Consider the following 25,215-nt stretch of genomic DNA (forward strand, 5'->3'; position numbering starts at 1 on the left):
CAACAACAAAACCTCATAACATTAAAAAAGGTAGCTTTACTCTCTCAATAAGACACTATACAATGGTTTTTATGCAAAAGGGAAGTGAAACCGAAATACTACATCACTGAATTTCCCAGTAGGTCTAAAATTAAGTTAAATACATTTCACCAAGACAGTTGTTGAAGGGAGAGATCCCTGAAAAAACACCTCTGCCAGTTAATTTAAGGAAGTAAAAACATATTATACATACACACTGAAACTTCCCATTAACAAGACTCTGCAGCCACACTACGAGCTCTGTGATGCTTGGCGCTTTAAGCATCAACAGCAGCTAACATGCTCACAGTGACAATTCTAACATGCTAAAGTTTACCATCTTTGTTTAACATATTAGCATGCTAACATCCGCTAATTAGCAATTTACTTACAGTATGGCTGAGGCTGATGGGAATTAGTTTGCTAGGTATTTGGTCATAAAGCAAATCTAAAATTGTTATTAAATAGACATTGGGTATTATGTGGACACACTATAATTAAGAATTTCTTGATTCATTAAAAATATTCATTTACTCCTAGCCTTAAAATGTTATTTTAATCAAAAATAATCTAATAGCTGGGTGAGATATGGTTGGTTTCATTGCACACTGGCACTCATGCTGTGAAATCAGGCAGCAAGGTCAGTTGTGAATGGAATAATGAGGTTTGTGACGCAGGTCAGGCCCTGTCTGCTCTTTGTCTCCCTGTCAACTCATTTGTCCCCAGAGAAAGACGGATGAACTGTAGTAGAAAAAGAGCCTGCAGGGGGTGTCTAAACACCTGGAGGAGTGGGTTTGTCTATACAACTGTGTGTGTGTGTGTGTGTGTGTGTGTGTGTGTGTGTGTGTGTGTGTTTGTTTGTTTGTTTGTTTGTTTGTTTGTGTGTGTGGTAGAAAGTCACTGTTGTCCCAGTGGCCTGTTTCCTCATTAGTGTCACAATCCTGCCCAATGTGGACTTCCTTCCATGGACTGAAAGGTGTCTGTGTGATAATCAAACACACATACACACTTGATCTATACACAGTCAGATAATACACATACCCTTGTTTTACATACATTCACAAGTTCTGTTATGTCATCTGTACACATCTGCTCACACACACACACACACACACACACACACACACACACAAACATATCCAGAATGCATCTGCCAAGCCAAGTTTGACGCATTTCTGGACACAAATCTGTCCTCTGTAAGAAGTCCTCATCCTGCCTCTCAGTCACTACCGGGACGTCATAGAGTGTCAGCACTACACTAATGGAGGTTTAGGGTGAAAAGCATGTCATATAAACATGCCATTGTCCTGCCCTACTCATATAAATCACATTAACTTGTTGGATTGTACTGTGTTATATGGACAGGTGATTCTATTGTTTTGTCCAACCCATTTATATCAATGTGGGTAGGCTACATACAGAAACACCTCTCTGTATAACACAATACAACTCAACATCACCACAAACTACAGCCTCCAAAATGACCATAAAGTTTTATAAACGCATCTTTAAAAAGAGTTTCAACAAAAACTGAACATTAGAATCAGCGTGTAGGTAGAATTTATTACAGAACTGTTGTGTTAGGCTGCATTAGTTTTAGCAAGATGTACCTAAAAAATGCTCTGATCTTGACAAACAATGAAACAAGTTGTACCAACTCAATACTGTGTGTTTTGACATATTGGGGATGGGGTCATGTTGAAGTAAAGGGCAGGGTTCAAACACAATATTAATAACACTGAGGAGGGTTTTGCTTTTTTATAAAGTTAAATATATGATTTAGCCCACCGCCCCACCCTGGTATTTTTGTACAGTCCCTTACACTGGTAAAAACTAAAATCATCCACACAGGATTGAATGGGGTCAACTAGAGTGGTTAAACAGAGGATATCCAAAATACTATGATTCCAACCCCAGTGTGAAATAATTAGAAAAGGTTGCTCTATCATTAGTAAATGAGTAGCAGCGGCTGCAAACTGAATATGGTATTACAAAAGCTAGGCTGAAGCTTTTGTCAGAGAGCAGCCGTTACCTGCTGCTAGAGATGTGCCACTACTGCCATGTAAGCAATGTGCCAATATCCAGTCATCTTAGTTTCTAATAAACAAATGTACCTGTCATCTACTGTATATAGGACAGCTCACACAATTTTCTCAAGGCCCACAGGCTGTGCAACACACTACTGTTGATGCTGGGTAATGTTGGGAGGTATTTTATTCCATATTTCCTACCAGGAAGTGGAAAAGAAAACACAAAACCCCACTGAGATGCCAGGTAAGAAAAAGGAGTAAAATTTATCTCTATCTGATGTCAACACCCACACACAATCAGACACATGCTGTCTCCACAGGGCTCTACCATGAAGACCTTTCACATAGCCAGTCAGGCATGGAATAACAAAACACACGGCCTGGCACACATACACACATCTACACTCTGCTTGTTTACCTTGCAGAGAGCAGTTGCAGTAAATCAGAGGGGAAAATTATTCTACAGACATAATAGCCTTTCCTGTCAGCTGTGTAGAAAGTTCCAGTCAGAGACACCCAAACCTTCATCACCACCATTCAAGGTTTCACCTCCTTACCCTGCCCAGTGACAGGACTCTCTGCCTAGATACTGTACCTGAAGCAGTTTGAGTGGGGTTTAGAAATGGTTCAAACCTACAGTGACAGTTTTTGTCTCTATTTAATGGACTTCAATCACATTATGGCCTAAAATCTGTCATATGTGACCATGATGAGGTTGCAGTACCTTTACGTCTGGCTGTCTGCACAGTAGCTAGACTGCTCTGGGAACCCCACTGAGGCCGTTAAAGTAGCCAGGAGCGGGAAGTAGTTAAGAAGGCAGGTAACACAAAACACCCACGGACAGAAATACTGAGACCTATTTGCTACCAGCATAGATTGAAAAAGGGGCAAGACTGTATTTCTTATTACTTGTACCTGTGGGGAAAACAGAGAAGTGAGGAAAGAAAGAGAAAGAGAGATGGGGGGTTATAAAGGTAGAGCATTGCTTTGACCAGAATAGATCAAGGGTTGGAGGAAAAAGAGGGAGTCGCTGCCATGGCAACTGCTCATGTTGGCATTTTGTGTACGTGCACAGCAAAGTGTGAGGCGAAAGACAGAATGATAGTTTGGCAGATACAGTCTCTGTGACATTTAGACATGCTAGCCCTGCCATGATATCCCTTATTGAACCAATGCCATATCAAGACCACAAGGCTGGTCATGGTCCAGCATTACCTCACCAACCAAAGATGGTTGGTTGACCCAAAGGGAATGCAGATGTTGTTTCTGACGCGTGATTCCAGAGTTCAAATGAAAGCATTAGTAAATTCCCATCACTCTTTTCCTAGAACATTTATATGGTAAACAGCTTCCAGATGGCAGCTCCATGGCCAACTTCCACAGTGATTTTTCCCATCCTGGTACTTTTGGCTGATGGGTGATAGAAGCAAATTCCAATGCCATATTTCACAAATAAACAACACGCCTAATGTCAGATATTTTCTCTTGGAAATAAGGTTTAAGTAAGCTGAAGTTTAAGGCATCTACATTACATTCAAAGACTCAACACAGGCCCTGATTATACGCAGTGGTAGTGCTGACCCAAAGTTGGTTTTTAACATGCATTGCCCTTGAACAACAAATCAATCAATGGACATAGTGAGATGAACGCGTTGGTGACACTGGCAGATATTCGTCTCTATTTGGAGTCGGCGGGCTGTGCCAGTGAGAAGCCCCAGACAGGTGCACCGCTGTGAAGGAGTTATTGCTACTGAAGCCTCTGGCTTTAGCTGGGAGTGTCACATGGCAACCTATTATGAGATCCTGGTAAATAAATGCTTGCATACACATAGCATCTGTGTGTGTGGCTGTGTCTGTGTGTGCAGAGTATGTAGAAAAGCATAGCTAAATAATGCAGTCTCTGAAGCGATGTTCGAATTTCCTGCAGCATATAGTCATGATTGCCAAATGAGGTTGTTTTTACCAACAACACTTCTGGCTCGAGATGTAAGCCACAGCACCATTTCCATCCGGTCTCAAACTCAGCCTTGATACGTGGTATGCGCTCTACCAGGTGAGCAGGGAACCCCTCTCTTATTATTTTTTATTTTTTTATTTAAGTTTTTATAAAAATTATAATATTTAAGTATAGTACATGTTGTAGCAGAAGCTAGTCAATACATTTGCATTCTGTAAAACCCCTATATTTGCCATGTTTAATTGTGTAAGACCTGAGCTTCCCTTTCTGCAGAAAAAATCAGATAGGCCAGTTTTTGATGTGTTTTGTTTTTTAATTATATCTTTTTCTGTATTTGTACATTTTATAGTATGTGTCTACTAATTAACAGTCAACAGTTTACTTTGTTTTATTTCACAGTAAACCATTAACATCTCTAGGGCTAATCTGCCTCCATATCAACAGTATTTCCCCAAAATAAAGCATAGAGATCAAAATTCTTTGAATTCAGAAATTCTTCCAATTTAAGTCAGTCTTTATGTTGGCAAGCACACAACTTCAGTAGGAAAAACATATACAGTCTGAAATGCTAGGTTGTTCTCTGTTACTGTTACTTATGTGTTTTTTAGCCAAAAAATAAAAAAAATTAAACAAAAATTGATGCTTTAACATTGTTGCTGGGCAACCAATAAAATTTTTAATTACGATTAATCGCATGATTTTCTTGCGATTAATCGCATTGTTATGTGTAAAATTTAATAATGAATTCTAAAGAAGTGTATTGCGCAATTTTAATTTAAATGTACTGTTATATACACAAAAGTGTAATAACGTGGTTTGCAAACACTTTACCAGCAGTATTCCCTTTACACAGTAGTGATAAAATATTTCTTGTAAATCTCAACTTAAACATTAATGTAATCAAGTCAAATATTAAACCAAAGCTATTTGCCACTGCCAGGGTGCCAGGTCCCTTTTATCTAGCTTGTTAAAACAAGTTACCATCAATCAACCAACCAATTTTCTTGTTTTTTTTCCGAACAGGTATCAGGCATCTTTTATCAGGGAACAGCAGAAACAGTCTGTTCAGTAGGGTTGGGACGATGTCTACAAAACTACACTGAAACATCGGGATGGACGATGGCATGGCATTGCGTCATTAATCAGAATCAGATTTATTGCCAGGTATGTGTACACATATGAGGAATTTGACTCAGGATTGTACATTGCTCATGATGTGCTTACTCATACAAAAATACCATAACACAATAATAAAATAAAATCAGACACAAACTATAGTATAGACAACACTAATATACACACTATGAACAAAACAATATAGACATATTGACAAATAGTGCAGTGATCATAGTGCAAAGGATGCAAGAGTAAATTATTATTCTCATTATGTACATGTAGAAGGTGGATATGATATACAGGTACACATACACATACATGTACAAATGTACACAGTGTGATAGTGCAAAGGATGCTGGAAAAAATAAACAAGACCTATGACCTTATGACCTGAGGTAGGTGTATTTGTATACAGTGTATACAATGACATAGTATGAACAGCACTGAAATAGAGAATGGTGAATAAATAAATAATAAGTGGTAACCAGTAAACAGGTGGCTGATTAGAGGTAGAGTTACTAGGTTATTGCACAGGAATCGTTCCTGACAGTGTCAGAAATCAGCTGTTCATCAGAGTGATGGCTTGTGGGAAGAAACTGCTTCTGTGTCTGTTGGTTTTGGCGTACAGTGCTCTGTAGTGCCTACCAGAGGGGAGGAGCTGGAACAGGTTGTTAACAAGCAAGCGGCTCACTTGCTGCCGTAATAACGGATCACGGGTGGAAAAATATGGAAAAAAGATGACAGCGTAGTCTGCAGAAGCCTCCCTCCACTGCTTGTTTGGGTGGGGGATTCGCAGGCTGATCAACATCCTGCCCCTCCTGTGACCCATGGTTTGACTGTATGTGTATTCAGAGCCAGTGAGCAAGGGACTTTCAAACTAATGATAATAAAATAAAAACTGCGTTAACGTGCAATAAAATAGGCCTAATTGTCAGCATTAATTAATTAATGCGTTAATGCGATAATAACGCATTAATGTGCCCAGCCCTAGTTAACATAGGTTTAGAAGAAACTCAGGTTCATGGCTGAAACAAGCACATTATTTATCTGGTCTTGAATTTGGTTGGCCATCCATATTGGTAACAATCTTCAAAATGGTGGTTGGAACTTTTGGCAGCTAGCTTTGGTTTCATTAGTTGTTTCATTGCTAAAAAGTCTATTGCAGCCCTATTTAGTTGATCCTTCGTCTGTCTGGTTAGCTGGATATTTACATGCATGTCAGCCAAATTAAACATAAACTTGAGCCACACTGTAAATACTAACAACACGTGTGTGGAGTAAGAAGCTCTGAATCATAGCGAGAATTTGTGTTATTTCTCAGTTTGTTTTTTGTTTAAGATCCTCCAGCTTCTCATCTCCAGCTCTCTTTCCTGTTTTCCCTGCATCATATCTTCTCTGGCACCTTCTTGCTTATTCTTCCTCCCTTCACAAGACAACCCTTATCTCTCCTGCCCTCTCACCTCATCACTCCTCATCTTCTCCTTTTATCTCTCCTCCTGTTCTGTCTCTCCTGTCCTCCTCTCCGTGACCTCCACAGTGCATTCCTGCACGCACTGTATGCTGCAGAGAGAGCAGGGTTGTATAAGAACTGTATTAAATAACATTCATAAAGAGATTGATGAGGTACTCTTCATTTGTTGCCCTTTGCTCTGCTCTGTAAAGCCCTGCTGGCACAGAGAGAAGCTTATATAAAACACATCTTATATGTGTTTCCGTGACTTGATGAAATTATGCAGGAAAGATTATTTTTCTTGTTCTTAACTTCAGCTCAGAACAACAAACAGAAATTGTGGATTTTTAGTTGATGTTATGCAACTAAGAATGGGCAATGGAGGATGACAAATTCTTATACCTTAAAAGTTGAGGGTAACGGTTTTAAGATTCATCAGACTGGGTTTGCAGCTCATGAAAAGTTAAGCTGTTTATGTTTTATTTTCTGATCTGGTTCTTTAAAGATCACTAAAACCAGAGCTCACAAGATTAGTTGATTAGTGGAGGATTGCCTTGGATAAAAGTCACTGGGATTCATCTTTTGGGAATCCAAAAAAGGTTAAAGTCAAGGGCAACTGACTTGGTTGACTATACTTCTTGACTTAACCTTTTTTGGATAACTATGACCTGGATGACTGAGAACCGGCCATCACAGCCATCTTCTGGGAACCATGAATGTCTGTGTTAATCCATCAAGCAGGTGCTAGTTTACAGGATAGATGCCAACTTTGGTGGTGCTAGAAGAAAAGTCAGGGGATCACCAAAGAAGGTGGATTTGTCCTCTGGGATGATGAATTTTTGTCAAACATTTCGTGGCAATCCATCCAATTGTTATAGATAGATAGATATTTAATTCTAGGCAAAGGTGGTGGACAGACCAACAAACCTACATTGCCATCTGTAGAGCCCTGCTGCTTGCACAGCTAAAAACCAGTAGGATGCACAATATATTTTCTCAAATGTAACTCTAAATCAATGATGCTCCTCTCGTACAGACAAAGAACTTCCAAAGCATTGATTACCAAATTTAGAAGCTAATTCAGTAAGAATGTCCTGGTCAGACTAAGACATAAACAGAGCCGTTGATAAGACCATACTGTCTATCACATTAGCCTTGTGCCTACAGTGTGTGTCCATATACAGCAAATGTATGTGCAGTGTTTTCTTTACCCTATTGCATAACAGTTCCACACTGTCCAAATATTCGAACCATATACAGTTAACTCATACATATTATTTAGTGTTAACCAAACACCAGCTCCTAGCTTTGAAATAACATGTAGGGGTTCTTTTTGGGAAAATGTCATGGGGGCCTGCTCGTTCATAAAAAAATACCTTCACAATGGAAAGGCACAATGGGATTTAAAAAGCCAACTCATTGACACCTTCCACACTACCATCAGCCAAACACATACGCACACACACAGTGCGTATATGTGACTAAGGTCAGGAGAGTTCAAGAGCCCTTTGCCTCACCTTTTTCCTGTATGACAGCATTTCATCACAGAGGTCGACTTCACCAGGAAGTCAGGTCTTACCTTCGTGAGATTCTCACAGCTAAATGCCGTAGATAGGGGACATAATATTTCCTGGCTCTGTTATGACACCATGACACAAAACAGCTGCTTTGAGTCAGTGGATCTCTATTATGTGGAAATATTCTGCACATGTGTGAGGAGACCTCACTAACCTGTTTGTGATTGTGACGTGATACCGGTTCTGTAAAAACAATGAGACTCCATTACAGTTTTCATTATAAGGTTCAATAATGAGTGTTGGTGTTGAAAGACACTGAAATCTGAGGACCAAAAAGGTAAAAAAGTCTGAAACATGTATAATGCCACATGTCTAAAAACTGTGATTTGTAGTCAATATAAGTTAAAAGTTACATTATATAATAAGCTATATGTACAAATCTATTTAAAGTTATAAAATTAGATTGTATTCTGTACTTGCATAATATAATAATAGTTATATTAATTGACTGACCTATGGCACAAATCATGTGTAAATCATAGCCTTATCTGATCTATATTATCTGTGCCATCCATGTTTATCCTGTGAGAAAAGTGTTCCTACCCGGTAAACCTAGGTGACTGTGTGGTGAGAAAAGCACTGGTCAGAAATGAAGCATGATACTGAGACTGACACTGAGAATAACCTATCTTAGACAACATTACAGTGTGTTCTCTGCGCTTTACCAACACAAGGTGCTGGCAACAAGTAATTAACAAGATTACCACGGTTTTTAATTGCAATCACCACTGAATAAAATATGGTTATGGGACCTGATACACTGGTACAGGTTGTTCAGGTTGCATAACATGCCCTAAACACACGTGTTCAATTAAAACACAAGCAACCCTGTTGAGTTAGTGGCATTCCGGAGCTTTGATACAGTTTCTCTACCCATTTTTCTAAATGTTTTTTCACAATGTTAAGGACATGGTAAAGAGAACCAACAACAAATACAATACTGACAAAACAATGGCACCCTACAGGAATGAAGAGCAACATGACTTGTTTGAACAACAGACGATTTTTAGAGAAGGCACCTAATTTACATACAACATAGATGGTTGTTTTAAATAGTACCTTTCCCCATTATTTGCTGCACGAACTAAACATGAGACTCATCCCCACAGATGGTTGTAATTACAAATTCCTCTCCAAGCCATATCTTCTAGATATTTGGGAGAATCTGTTGTTACTAAACCCTATTGTTACAAAGAGCCTGTGATTTCTGTTGTTGTTCATGCGATACATACTTTTCCTATTTAAACTCTGGTTTGAAAGCTACAACTGAATATCACACACTGACATATTTTGGTGCTTCCTATGCTATGCCACTTCTGCCAAATTGATCATTCAGCTTCAATGAATCAATTACTTTATTTGTCCCCAAAGGGTAATAGGTTGTGCAGCTGCACAAAAACACATGATAAAAACTCAAAGCACATGAAAACATCATGTAAATAGAAAATAGGGGGGGGATACAAGTTTAAACAACTCAAAAATTATTTTAAAATAAGTTCAATCATGAGTAAAAGTGTTTTTATGTCTCATTTTGGCTAATGGAGCTCTAAACCTACAACCTACATCACATTTTTGCACGAGCCAAATATACTGTGGGACAAAACCTCAGTTAGCTAATAACCCGTCAAATACATGGTGGTGTATACACTCGCATGCTACAGACATCCCTAGCTAAATCTAACTTTGAACAGTGTTACGTATCTTAACAGGCTACGAAGATGCAACAGTGAAGCCAACATTGACCTTTAAGAACTGAAATTTCCCCATCTAAGCAGCTATAAGCATGTACATTCATATAATGAGAGACAAAAGAACTGCTACAACACCAAAAAATTCATTTTATTAAATATCATGTATTATAATCATTATAAAACATTGTGTTCAATATATCATATTATTATATATTATATGTCTGTATACAGAATTAGAAGAATTAATTGTGTGTCCTGAGAGAAGGTGAAACAGGTTAAACTGTGTGCAATGCAGAGTGATTGTGAAGTAACACCGTAGGTATTTACGTATCATATCATTGTGTCAGCATGGTCATGTTTGTGCAGTGTGTGAGCACAGACAATAGGCCTTTGTCTCTCTGCATCCTATTTTTCTCTTGTGGGCTGACACAGACATCCATGCACACCAACACACACACACTTACAAACACACACTTCATCTACACACAGTTCCTTCTGGCTTCCGTCAAGTTACAACAGTTTAGAGACAGCAAAACAGGAACAATCTGATCTTCTCTTCCTGCCTCACACTTCCTGCCCACCCCGTCATGCGATGACGATAAAGAGACAAACAGATGAATGAGGAAAGGAAAAATAAAAACTCAAGAGGATGAAAAGAAAACTGAACAGAGGCTGAAAATCAGAGAGGGGGTGTGGGGTGGGAGAGAAAGAGGCAGGTATAGTGAATAGAAGGTGGTCTGCACTACGGATGTGGCCTGAGATCATAGGAAAACAGTGGGGCCACGAGCATTGTGGGGAGATTTTGTAGTAGGCAGGTGCTGACTGTACACAAACAAATTACAAGCATTCTATGTGAAGCATTTAGCAGTGAATCCCTACATCATTATATAAAATTTACCATGTAAGTAAATACTTCTGGATTAAAATGTTAGGGTTATGAGTACAGAACAATGGTACTGGTGTGTTTTAATGGACAACACTGGTGTAACCTTATATTTTCATTAATATCAACAAATCCCCTAAAGAGCAATTAATGTATCCTTCTAACTGTGTGGCTACAGTATGATATGTCATGTGCCTTTGTACCATAAAACTCTGATGTTATCCAAAAATATTACATACATAGGGTAGGGATATGTAACTACGCTGTACATATATACATAACAAATATAATTCAATTCGGGATATGACTAACATTTACTTGTGTTAGCCATAAAATCTGATGATTATTTTTTTAATTAAAAAAATAGAAAATAGTGAAAAATACCAGTCACAAACAGTCAAAAACCAATAGATATTCTGATTTAATATAACATATTACAAATAACTGAAGCTGGAACCAATGAATGTTTGGCATTTTTTGCTAGAAATAAAAATACTTTAACGATTAATCAATTAACAAAATAAAAATGATTTTCCTGTTGACTAATCAATTAATTATTTGAACTCTAGATTAGACAAATTTCCATTTAAGATTAGTAACAAGTACAAGGCATGTGTTGTTTAACAATAATATTATAGTAACCAAACTTTGTAATACAATATCAATACAAAAATAGAAAAGAAAATATACTAAGAAAAAATGTGAGATTAAAAACAACAAACTTTGAGAAAAATACAAAACTACTAATTATTTTTTGGACATTGGACATGTGTCTTCTGAAAAAACTCATCAGCTCATGTTGACATACAGTGAACTACACCAATTGCATTTATAGTAATGAAGCAACATATTGTCCAAATGTAACAGTATGGCTCTTTCAAGGTTTTGTGGACAACGGCGAGAAATAAGATCTATCAGGTTGGGGTTGTGGCAGACAATACTTTAAGAACACATTTCTTGTTGGTTTTGTTTTTTCATGAGATTTGTTGATAATAACAAAAAGATAAAATGACAGCCTCATCCTTTAATGAGCTATTGAACATATTTCATGTGTGCCAGGTTCTGGCATGCTGCTATGATAAAAAGAATGTATAAGAAGAAAGAAGAAAATCAAATAAATGTATTGCATATAGGACTGTTTACTTGCAGATTCCCTGCAGTCAATCGTACTTACACTTGGTGAACTTAGGTTGCAAAAAAAAGTTGATTGTAATGCATAATTCAGTGACGACCTCGTTTGCCCTTACACTGAAAGGTCATAATGCACGTTATGGAGCTTGTTTACCAGCTATAAACTCTTACACATTTTCCCAAACTCTATAACACACACACACACACACACACACACACACACACACACACACACACACACACACACACACACACACACACACACACACACACACACACAAACTCAGAGCACCTGATGAGCTGCGGTTGCGAAGAAGGAAGTGAAAATTCAGTCCATCTGCTTTGACAGGAAGTCAACAGAAGCCACATACAGGCATGCTGACGTCAATCAGAGCCACAGGAACACCTCCCCACAGCACACACACACTCATTACTCACAATGATGCATATATGCCATGATAACCACTCATCGAATCATACACCTTACCAATCCACATTTGCAAAATCGCAAACTTTAAATACCATCACATTCTCCATTATACACACGTCAACGTTTTACACATGCATACAGTACAAACATAGACTAGAAAATAACATTTGGCTTCCTTTTCAACAACATGAACTCATGCCTTTCATTAATAACACCTTGAAACCAATAAAAATGTATAAAACAAGAATTTGGTCTGGAAAGCTTGCATGTGTGTAAAAATATAAAAGAAAATATTGTTATTTTTGTGAAACTGACTGAGGCTTCATTTTAACAAGTTCTACTTTGATGTCATCTCTGACCCAAGTTGGTTTCATGTAAAATATGTTGGTTATTTGATGGTTAACTGCGCTCTCTGTTCTCAGTTTTGTTGTTGCTCATCTCTGTCTCTCCTTACACAACAACACATGTCACGGTTAGTGCCTAGAGTGTGGGAACATCTGCCTATAGATTTGAGGTTAAACGTTTGATACTTTATTGTTTTATCAAAAGAATTAAAAATATTTTTATCAATGCCTCTCTGATTAAATATATAATAAAATGATTTTTTTTTTTGCATAACGCACATCATACACCTTTTAATGGTCATATGCAAAAGCTCTGCATAAAGATACTACACAATGTGCATTTTGTATTTAATTTTATTCATGTCTTACTCAAAACATTGTGGTTCTGTAATAACAAGATATATTTTTGAGTGTTTGGGACACACTGAGCCTTGGAAGCCTAAGCAGAGTAGGGTATTATGAAGGAGTGATTTGAGAAATTTTACTTTACTTTTTAATGCCATTAAAAATGTCACTCAAAATGACCACAGTCACTGATGTACTATAGGTGAGAGAGGATAAAACACATTTATAACAGCTACCTTTCAATCTTCCAGGACGCGAGTGTTGGATACTTCAAAAAACAGATTCTGAGGAGAGTATGACTTTAAATCAACAGTATATTTTTCACAAATATATGACAAAGACCTGTCCATTATATTTTTCACCTGCACAAAAAAATCTGTCTAATGAAATAAAAAATAAAAAATAAATAAACATTAGCAAACACAGCAGTTAGAATGCAACATTATCTTTCATCTGAAGTGTTTTTGGCCGCCTGGTGAATATAAGTCCAATATCCAGCTCCTTCTAGCTCTGTTTTTGGGTGTCTACAAACTCTTGAAATATCTGCCTCTTTAGGTGCTAAATGCTACATTGTGTTCACCAGCTAGATGCTAACTGTTTCTGTCTGCTGGTTGGTGCTAAACTTGTAGTGTGCAGTGGTTCTTTCTTTTTTTTTTGCTGAAAACAGCTGCTTGCTGCGGTCAAACATGACGCTGACAGTAAACCAAAAAAGTGAAGTTGTACAGCTAAACAATGAGCTGAAACTCGCAAAAGCCAAGGGGGGCTGCAGATGCAGGTTATAATTCTCGGTAAGTTGATTGAAGTGACATCCCTCACATTGTCACATTGTTTTCACATCGTCATTTCATTTAGATCAAATATTGATTATAGCTGCTCTAAGTTTCGTTATTTTCTTAAATCTTCTGTTTTTGGAAACGTCATCACAACTAAATGTCTAACCCTAACATTAACCAATACCAGGTCTTAAAACAGTCCTTTGACCAGTCCTCACAATGCAGAAATGTCCTCACTGCGATATTTTAAAACTGAAAGTCAGGATACGCAAAAACTACCTCTAAACACTTTCAGATACATATAACTTCCAGATGTGTGTATAAAAAAACATTTATTTAACGTGTATTTATGTATTTATGTATTTGTGTGTGTGTGTGTGTCTGTGTGTGTGTGTGTGCGCATGTGTGTTGCGAGTCCGAGTGTGTAGCAAATGGCCTTGGCTAAGCTTGTGAGCAGACACAGATCCCAGTATCACACAGAGAAATTAAAACAGAAAAAGATTCACAAGCAATGCACATTTTCAACCACACACACTCATGTAAAGTACTCCAAAGTCGTCTGAGTTTGTACACATATGCTTATACACTGCCTCTTACTGGCGTAGACATGAACACATACTGTAAAGATAAACACACGCACAGCTTAAAATCAAACTTGAGGTTTGCTGTTATCTTTGAGTGAGCTGTTTTAATAGCCCTTACTGTGTGTGAGTCTGCATGTACATGAGTGTTTGTCTAAACCACCAGTCCATTTGTGTTTGAACAAGGTTAATGAGCTTGATGACAAAATAGTCTGGACTACAAAGTTGAAACTGGAGACAGATGGCGAAAAAAGTGAAAGTTGTCACGTACGCCAGTTCATGAGCAAAGGACGAGACGAAGGAAAGGCAGGGAGGGAGTAGGAGAGAATAATGAGAATATAGAAAAATGGTAGCAGGAGAAAGATCAAGCCAGATAAACCAGTAAAAACGACATGTTCTTCACGCAGCTTTACAGAAGTCAGACACATAGTAGGACATTCCTCTAAGCCTCTTACCTGGGAGACAAACCCTGGTGATTGGAGGCTGAGTTGTTGCTGCAGGAGACCTCCTGCAAGAAGTAAAGCCAGACAGAAAAAGAAAGATGTTAAGTTAATAATAAAAAAACACCATACATACAGGTTGTATTTAATCTTAAGTCTTTAAAGGATTGGTACACCCAAACAATGAATAACATTTTCTCACACTAAGGTAAGAGATTTTAAGGTAATTCATTTAAGTTACTGGAATAGTTCAACATGTTGTGAAATATGATATGGATATTTGGTTTCTTGGCAAGAATTAAATGACAGGATTGATACCACTTCATGTCTGTACGATAAATATGAAGCTAGTAGCCAGCAGCAAGTTAGCCTAGCTTTTCAAAAAGACTGAAAACAGGCAATTGAAACCACTGCACCCACAAATAGTTTTTTTTATATGGATTAAATAAACAAGATATAACGTGGTAAATAATGAGCTTTAGTGGTGCTGGTTGGGGAACAGAGCAGGGCTAGCTAAGCTAACCGGCTGCTGGCTATAGCTATTGAACAGACAAACATAAGACATCTTCTCATCTAACTCTAGGCAAGAAAGCATATTTCCCACAAAGTCAAACTATTCTTTTAACTGACTCTTTAAGTATGACAGACTTCTTTGTCTGTTCCGGGAATTAACATGGGGTACCCCCCACCCACAGAGCATAAAATGGATCATGAATGGGATCACTTCAGTCAAGTTGAAACAGCTCCTGAAGTGAGATCAGATATTTACTAGTTTTGTTTTTATGGTATTTTTATTGTAATGGAGCCTTATGGTAGTTTAGGTACATATGTTGTTTCATATACCATTCCACATACCATCATCATCATCCACGTCCTATCAATAACACTACTGTAGGCAGTCCGTATAAACATTTCTTCCCGCTATCTGCATACTGAGACACGGAGCTCTCTGCAGAAAGCAGTGTAACTTGCTGCACCTCGTTAAGCATTAACAATTGTATGTGAATGTTATATCTTTAGAGATATGTTCATATCAGCTAATGTTTGGGTTTGTGAGCTCAGGCACAGTCTGTGTACAGCATCACATGAGCAAAGCCACACCGCCAAACCAAAATGTGTGTAATCATAATAAATGGTCAAAACCCCAATGTGAGTGTACAAGACGAGTGACAAGACAAGTGACTTGTCAGAATAACTGACGTGAAAAGGTGGCATCTTGAAGGGAAAAAGACGTGCGTATTTGTGTGTGTGTGAGCGAGAGAGTGACAGCTGGAGAGTGGGCAGTTGAGATACATTTCCTTTCAAGTAGTACTGATCTTGTGTGTGGATATGTGTGCATTAGCATGTTGGTCCATGTATTTGTACTTGTGTACAGACAGGTTTCAGGTGTTCAATACTGGAAGCTGTGTTAAAAAGTGTTAATACGGCCTGCGGAAGAGATGAGTGCTCTTAGCGTTTTTAGAAACCGATACACAGCGTAGAGGGAAAGGTGCCCTACATAAAGATTTCCTGTGTATCTGCAGACTTGCCTACATTAGAAAGTGTGATGCTGAAGGTGACTGCTGCTGCAGCTTTAAAGAACTGTGTTGCTTTTATTAGACTAGAGCTAAAATTTAGAAAATTGTAACACGCATTTTTCATTATTTTGTGACCAAATGATAAATAGATTAATTGAGAAAATAATCAGCTGACTAATTGTAATGATCATCATTAGTTGCAGTCTTAGATTAGACTCATGGACTTGGACTGTTTAAAATAATTGTAGACTGTACTGGTATAAAATAACTCTTACTTATACTTTGGAAATAGCTTTCACTTTACAAACCACTAACAAATGTGTTAGTGGTTTATAAAAGTGATTTATCTCAAATTTCTTAACACACAGCATGGAAAATAGATATAGTAACAGAAGTGCACTGGTTTGAGAAAGTACCAGAGATTATGTTATTTTATCCGAGACACACATGATAAGCTGGCCACTGAAGCAGTGCAGAATAAATGCCATGGGGACAACAAATACTTTAAATGCATACAATTGAGGCATTCCATCTGTCTCTGTCTATTTCTGTGAGTTATTACAAGGCATGTGCTGTGTTTGTTGGCTGGATTACTTTCGCTGTGGTGTCGACGTCACGCCTTAGTCTATTTAAAGTGCAATATGGCCACCTTGTGGTAGATTTTGGAACTGCACATGCTGACTAAATGAGCAACCATCTTTGCCTGTGACTTTTTTTGTGCTTTTAACAGAGGCTACATTATTTTGGAGAAGTGAATGCATTTGATGTAGTTTCACTTCCAAACACTTTCAAATGCATTTTGCACTCAGCTACAATGTAATCTAAAAATTTATCCCAAAACTGTCTAAGTGAACTTTAACTTGATTAATTGTTTCATTATCAGCTGGTTTGTTTGATTTTAGAGTCTACCAGAAGTATTTTCCTAATGTACTACTGCATTTAAATGTGAACTCTAAGGAGGTCACTAAACTATTTGAGAAAAAATTGTTTGACTGCTGGTCTCGACTCTAGCCACTTACTTGCTGGAGGCGCACTGGACATTGGTCAGTACGGTGAAATTATTCCTTACACTTCGAAGGCTTGCCAAAACCTAGAAAAGTAGAGGAGATAATCATTAGGATTTAGTTGTATCATAGCTATTTAACTAACTTAACAGTTTCTGCTTGGATGTAGCACAGGGTGCAATACATCTATAATCATATAGAGCTAATCATTATAAAATTATACACGTTACGTGCTTGTTTGAATTCTGCACGTAGGGACAGTGACACGCTTACATTTGTTTAATCATTGTTAGTAACTATATTTCCCACTGCATAATTATATATATAATAAGAATTAGTGGTAATATCAGACTTTTTAACATCAGACAAATTTTGGGTTACAGACAGTAAGACATTTACCTGAGCAAAAGGCGTTACGATCAGGTCATCACCATGTCTGGAAACGCACAAACAAAAAGAGAATGGTGTTAAGAAACATCCTCAAATACACACCAGATATCAGGTTTTGCTGTTGCATAAAGCTCATATGCTAAGTGCTTCCTTCCAGTGTGGTCATGTTTGAAAGCAAAGATGTTAAGAAAGAAACTAAATCTTTAGTACTAAATAAACAATTACTACCATGTGCAAGCAGGCCCCTTTACTATAATTAAATGAGAAAGATAGAGCCCAGAGAGGGAGAGGAATATGGGGGGGTCGTCATGGGTGAAAAACAGGAGCCTTCTGTTCTGGTGGGATGTTACCTTATAAGGCATTTAACTCTCACCTATTTTTGTAAGCTGAAAAAGGGCAAAATACTGAATTACTCTTCAATGGGTCATGTTATATAACATCTGTGGACTCCTTACACCCACCCGCCATAATAGAGTGCCTGTCATCAGGTCTTCCACTTGGGGGCAGAGCAGTAGTACAGGAGCAAGTGAGGCAAGACTGAAGCCTACTGTACATCTAGTGATAAAATGATAAAACAGCACGGGAACTGTGGCTGCAGTCAGAGCATTAAAAGACAAGACATGCGTAAAAATCTATGAATTCTGATGAAAATAATCCTTTAACCTAAAATGTATTCAACTTGAATTCATCTTAATTAGGGCAGATGATAATTCACTATAACTCATTGCAACTTTTCAATTTTAACTTTATTGTCACCAGAGAAGATTTGTCTTTACGCCATGTGAAACAAAACACAGTGATTCCAACATAAAACACAATAAAATACATTAATTATATATTAGAAATACTTAAAACATATCCTTAAAGCCTATTTGCATTGCGTGTACTATGTGATCACATCATGTTTGTGAGTTTAAAATTAATGATTCCAAGCAAACTTTAACTGAAAACAGTGGAAAAGGCTAAATTTTATTGAACATCATTTTGATATTTTTAATTGTAATTTTGCATAAATTCAAAATGTTATGATAGATATTGATATTGAAAATACTAGAGCATCTTCACTTAAGTAAAATTTTTAGGATTAGTGTATAACAATACAATGTGTTTTTTTTGTTAAACTACCATTATGGAGAGCACAATAATGAATTTAACCCTAATTTGTTATTTGCTAGATTGATTTAATTGTGTCTATTATGTATATAGTAATGTGCTTTCTGCTTGCCACCTTTTACTGTATATATCTCTCTCTGGCATGTATAAACTGTACTTGTGCTATGTGTTCACGTGTATTTTCATGTGTTTTATATTTACAGTTCAGAGGCGATGGAGGAGTTTCGTGACATGGATTTGGGCGACAGATCATAGTCGCTGTCAGAGCGATAGAGGAAGGACTCTCGACGCTGGTTATGACCGGGGAAGTTGGTGTGGAGGACCAGACCAGAGCCGGGGGAGGTCTGGGGATCCAGAGGGCTGCAGCTAGCAGACGGGCCATTCTCCACATCGAAACTGAAAACAGACAGACACACAGAAGACATTAATTAATTTAAATTAAGATAGGAGAATGCTGGAGCTGGTTTTAAGATTCAAGGTGCCCTACAGTAGGTTTCTTGGTGGTGTTAATCTGTTATGGACACACCGCTGACGTAGAGGATATAACCTCATAACGTTCTGGAACAACTGACCAGAGGAGATTAGGCTTGCAGAGTCTGTTCCCTGTTTTATCTCACTTCTTAATTAGAGTCTGACCGATATGGGATTTTTAAGTCCGATACCGATTTCGGTATTTGAGAATTTTAAAATCCGATAGCCGATATATTGGCCGATATTCTTTCCCCCCCTTATTTTAAGAAACGCATAACAGAAACAAAGATTATCCCTAACATTTGTTATGTTGAGACCTCATCAAGATACCATGACGCAATGCAGTTTAAAAATAAACTTTGTTATTGCTAGAAATAGTACTTTGAACAGAAGTACAACAAAATATATTAAAGTTTTGATAAATAAGAGTCAAATGTATAAAACTACAGAAAACATTTTAAAAATATCTGATTTATTATAAAGGACCACTGCTAACGGACATTAAATTAAATAGTGTATGTATTGTGGGGGCCAGCGAAACATAAGCCATAAAAAAAAACAATGTCGTGCTACAACTAAAAATAATAATACCATATATCATCTCTCATGTCATTGCTATCATAATAATAATAAACAGGGCTACATAGACAAATAATTTTATATATATATATTTTTTGTCATGCAGTAGTTATTACCTTACATATAATATGCCACGATGACTACTTTCTAAATCTAGTTTATCTGCTGCAGAATGATTTCCTTACCACCTTCTGGCTCTATGATACAGTGATGCAGAGGAAACCCTGCTCTTGAATTAATCTAATGCTACATGACTGTCTACAGGACCTGCAACTGTGTGTTAGATACTTGTTCAGCTCACGTTTATTCACAAGTCCCCCCCTGGTTTAATCATTTCTGACACACTGACTGTAACTAGAGACACTACAGTTTAATTGCTCATTAATATTAGCCTCCTTCAATGATAAATACGGCATTAACTTTGTGGCATATTTAGCAACAGGCAGCATTTTCTGCTGTTCGTGATGTTAGAAAATATTTAGAAATAATAAATTAGAGAGAAATGAGAGGACCGGTCGCTAGAACTGCCAAACTGTTTCAGAAATAAATCTACATTCATGTCTGTCAGTGTAGCCTCCAACACTAGGTTACCGGAACATAAAACACACTGCTGAGCCTCCGACGAGGAAAATTGATGAGGGCCATTTTTATTATTATTTAAGGAACACTGAGCTACCAGGAGGTTCACACCGGCAGAACACCAGCTCTGAACTCCGGTAGTCAGCTGATGCAGCGTGCCCTCTGGTGGGCAAACTATGCAACACTCATGACATGAGGAAAGGATCCGACTCTTTTAATAGTCATATATTGGCTGTTATAAAAGCCGATGCAAGTAGCTTATATTGGCCGATAATATCTGCAAAACTATAAATCGGTCTATTCTTAAGACACATTTTTACAAAAAAGCTTTTACTGTGTGATGCCTATTTTTTTTTTTTTTTTTTTTTTTTACTTATTTGCATATTGACTTGTTTATATTTTACATACTGATTGTTGGAAACCATTGTGTGAGGCCAAAGTTTATCTTCTTATTTTTCAAACTTCTCTATGATTTTATATTATTTTAAACCAATCTACAGTAAGTGCTGTTGATTTTCCTGTAATTTCATCAAAAGCTTTTTGCCATTATCCTCTTCTGAACTTCAACAGAATCATATAAACAACATTAAGTCTTTCCGACTCTCTTTTTCTGATAACGTTTTGTTTTTATTATCAGGCACTGTGTGGACTGGATTAGGTTTTAATGACTGAGCAGGGGAAAGGGGAAGAGCAATTCTTTCACATACATCAACATCCCCTTAAGAGATAAGATGCAGTCACACACTCACACACATAATTATGTACAAGACACACATACCCACATACTGTACATGAATAGACTTGACATGACCAGGCAAGAAAGGGCAGAGTGACATGACTGTATTCGCGGGGAGGAGAAAGTGGAGGAATGGGGAAAGGATGAGGTGGATCTAATGAAGACATTAAAGGAAAAGGAAGAGGCTGTATGACTGTGGTGCATCTTCCTAGATATCACTTTTAAACAAACCATGCATGTAACATGTTTCCAGCATTAGATCACTTTATTAATTTGTTCAGCCTTCAGCAGAAAGGGTGCTGGTTATACTAAAGAAGTTGTTTTGATTAATGTTGCTTTATTTTGCTTTCATCTGCTTTGGGGGGGGGGGGGGGGGGGGGGGTTGTTTCCTGTGATCACCATAAAACTTTTAAGATTAAAATTTTGACCAGGATTTTAGCTAGCAGCTTGTGGTCCTGTATGCAACTTGAAAACTCCAATTAAATTGTCTCAATGACTATTCAAAGCATAGTATTTCTATATTACACATTTCTCCTAAACAAGACAAAAACCATAATTACTGAAAATGCTGGATGATTTATTTCTGATGTTTTTCCAACAAAATTTCCAGTGTCTGAGGAAAACATATACACATAACAGCTGAGTGTTTTATTATGCTTATTTTTCTTTTATGACCGCTCCTACCCAGCCCATCTTCTGTTTATTATAATGAAATCTGGAATGGAAAACGCATCAGTTCATCTATGCAACAAGATTTTCCAACCAAAAACGTACCAGACAATGTGTAGATGTAAAAGATCTCATGAACTGGCTGCTTCTGCACCCCTACACTTGGGCTTTTGTTTGAAAATTAACTGACTTACTGCTTAATGTACTGTACATTTTATTTTTCAGTGCACATGGATGGTGTGCTTTATTAAAGTCCTTTTTGCCAACTCGTTAATACCAACCACTGAACAATTTGTAGGACATATGGGAGAAGATGGGTGGGAATTCAAATGCTTTTTTACCCCAGGGAAAGTGGGAAGGTGAGTGAAAGGCCTGTCTTTTTTTACACAAATGATTCTGGGAATCTGGGTCAACATTTATGACATCAGAGCTAAGGCTCAATTTGTAATACAAATAAAACACACACAGGTTGACGCAGTGTAAGAAAACTTTAGATTTACAGCATTTTTCAAAACAGTAGATCCAAATTACTTTACAGAAGGGAGAAACACCAATAGTAAACAAGATGGACAAGATAATAAATAAAACAGAATGGCTAAAAGTGTGCTAAGATAAATTAATAAAATAAATAAATAAAATCTAAAGTCAAATAGACCAAGATTGACACAAAAGAAAACAAGTTATAGCAGTTTTAAGATGCTTTTAGAAAATATGCACAGATTTGGCTTCTATTAGACAATGTTGGAGGCTAATACAATAATAAGTCGAGAAGCACCAACCAGCTTTAGTTTTCAGCCTTTCTTTCAGACTTTGAAACACACAGAAGTCTCTACTCTGAAAACATGAGGATTCTCCCAGAGGAGAGAGGTACCCAAGAAAAGTAAAAAAGGAAGGGAGCTTTCAAATACAGAAATGTGGCTAATATGCTAAATATCTGCACAAATATAGGTATTCAGTGACATGCAGAACATAATAAAGCTACGGATTGGAAGCTAAGGATTACCATGTGTTTTAAGCTTCATGCTATTGATGCCTCAGAAAGAAGAATTCAGAAGCTTTTTTTGTGAATTTTGACACAGCACTATGATCAGTGCACTGTTCACTTTGGAGTTTCTAAATATGTCAAAAATAAATTACGGAGCCGGCTCTGTAATTCTTTTGTTTTTTTTGTTTTTTTACCTACAAAGGCCCTAATATGCCATTGTACAAAGAATCACTGAAGTACTGAAAAAAAAGAAAAATATAGAAGGAATAAACACAAAAGTTCAAAGGTAAATGAAAAGTGTGCATGTGCGCCTTATATATGCATGCCTGCACAATGCACCATGCATTGAATGCTTGACTGCTCTACCCTCAGGTCAATCTTCTGCTTTGTGTGTTTTGATCACGTGTAGAGATGACTCCATTCTGGGGCCAGTGTAGGCGGGTCTAGTCATTCGCGCATAATAGACTAAATAATAACACACGCATCCCACAACTGTCCAAGCTTTTTCAATTTATATTGCATTTTAGATGAAGATGATATACAGTACCAAGGAAATTCAAAAAGGACAGCATTTTCACATGGCCATAAATGGCTCCAAGATCCAAAAAAGCTTTCTATGAAGACAGCAAAGACCTATAGTCTGTTTTTTTGGTCATGGCTGCTGTCAAGAATTTAGATCCTTTGACTCTATGTAGAGGCAAGAGACAAGTTATGATGGATACATAAATTAACATAAAACAAAGTTTACAAACCAGTTTCAAACTCAAAATCACAGAACCATTGTCAGGGGTGGAAGGAGTATTCCTTTACTTAAGTCCTAAAACCTGACTTCAGTAAAAGATGTATTAACTGCAGAATGTACTTAAAGTGTTTTCTACTGAAAAATTACCCCTGTGACTGATATATTATTATATTAATGGATTATTGCTATTGACACATTAATGGGGAAGTAAATGACTTCTACAACTACTTCATATGTAGTTCAACAGCTAACCTGATAGTAAGACATCATATTTTAAAAACCTATCATACATTTTCTGTGTAAAATTTGAATCTGCAATGTACCAGTGACTCCAGCAAATAAATGTAGTGGAGTAGGAAGTACAATATTTCACTCTAAAATGTAGTGAAGCAAAAGTAGCAGAAAATCAAAATACTCAAGTAAAGTTCAAGTACCTCAAAATAATACTTAAGTAAAGTCTTGGAGTAAATGTACTGAGATACTTTCCACAACTGCAAATGCTATGTTTTTAGCTAGAAGACTTCAGGAAGCTGGAGTGTTGTAATATGCTCCATGTTACTGATGTGTACAGCTAAACAAACACATCAGCTCCAGGCAGACCATGAGGTGAGTCACATCCTCATGAGTGAGTCTTTACAGTCATCTGTGTCATATGAGAGGGTAACAGCCAGGGTACAGGTGTTAGGATGGTGCTTTATGCTGTTATGAGAAGCCAAAGTGGATTGCCATCACTGCCCTCCCCTCTTCACAGAGAGGGCTGAGGACTATTGTGTTATGTGAGTAATAACACATAATGACATGTCCATGAAAAAGAATAAGAATAGCCACTGTTTTTTGTAATAGGACAACAGTACAGGTCACTACAATGGTCACTTAACAAGGACATTAGAGTTAGAATCGCTTAATAGGCGGTCAGTTAGTTTAGCCCATTGTTTAGTTACCACTTAGTACACCACTAACGGTCAATAGTTACACATTTTTATTATTTAAAAAAAATGGCATTTTGCTTGATAAATGACTAAATGATAAATAAAAGTCTATCTGTTGACTGACTAATTGATTCAGTACAAATAGCAAGTATAATGTATACAGCAGTGGTTCCCTAAGTGGTTGCCACACCATACTGGGTTTTATATTTACTTCTTATCCCTGAACATTTTTAATAATGTTTCATTAAATACTAAAAAACTTAAGAACAAAATGGAAGAAAAAACATCTAAATCACTGTAAACACTCTGTTAAATATGCAGTTATGCTGCAGTGGGGGAGGGGATGCCACGAAAAAGAAAATCACTATGGGTGATGTGGTTCAAAACTGTTTGGAAGCCACTTTACTATATTATAGTATGGTATGGTATACAGAAATATAGTATAAACACATCTTGATTAACAACACATGCAAATGCTTTTCACTTCTTATTGCTCTTGTAAATATATAACCAGCAAGCGAATAAAATGTGTTCTAATACTGCAACTTCAAACAAGAAATCTCAGAAACAGATGCATCAATTGACATTCAGACTACAAAGCCATTGTCTCTTAACTGCACCAACATTTGAGGATATTAATGTTAAAACACAGACAGACTCTCTTGACTCTTCTGTTTGGTTTGGTCCCCAGGTAGCATTGACTGCACCCCCCTGACTACTAAGTCCCTTTAGACC

General features: G+C 37.3%; 1 protein-coding gene across 3 annotated transcripts in view; it reads right to left on the reverse strand.

The window, feature by feature from the left end:
• pde4ba (phosphodiesterase 4B, cAMP-specific a) overlaps nucleotides 1-25,215 on the reverse strand; it is a 188,560-nt gene that overhangs the window by 51,294 nt on the left and 112,051 nt on the right. For all 3 annotated transcript variants that reach the window (XM_046049246.1, XM_046049247.1, XM_046049248.1), the window contains 4 exons: nucleotides 18,992-19,186; nucleotides 17,687-17,723; nucleotides 17,303-17,373; nucleotides 14,782-14,834 (listed from right to left, as the gene is read on the reverse strand). In XM_046049246.1, coding sequence (XP_045905202.1) covers nucleotides 14,782-14,834; nucleotides 17,303-17,373; nucleotides 17,687-17,723; nucleotides 18,992-19,186 — 356 coding nt within the window. The remainder of the gene's footprint in view (nucleotides 1-14,781; nucleotides 14,835-17,302; nucleotides 17,374-17,686; nucleotides 17,724-18,991; nucleotides 19,187-25,215) is intronic.

This window comes from Micropterus dolomieu, linkage group LG05, assembly GCF_021292245.1.
Source record: "Micropterus dolomieu isolate WLL.071019.BEF.003 ecotype Adirondacks linkage group LG05, ASM2129224v1, whole genome shotgun sequence".
Lineage (NCBI taxonomy): Eukaryota > Metazoa > Chordata > Actinopteri > Centrarchiformes > Centrarchidae > Micropterus > Micropterus dolomieu.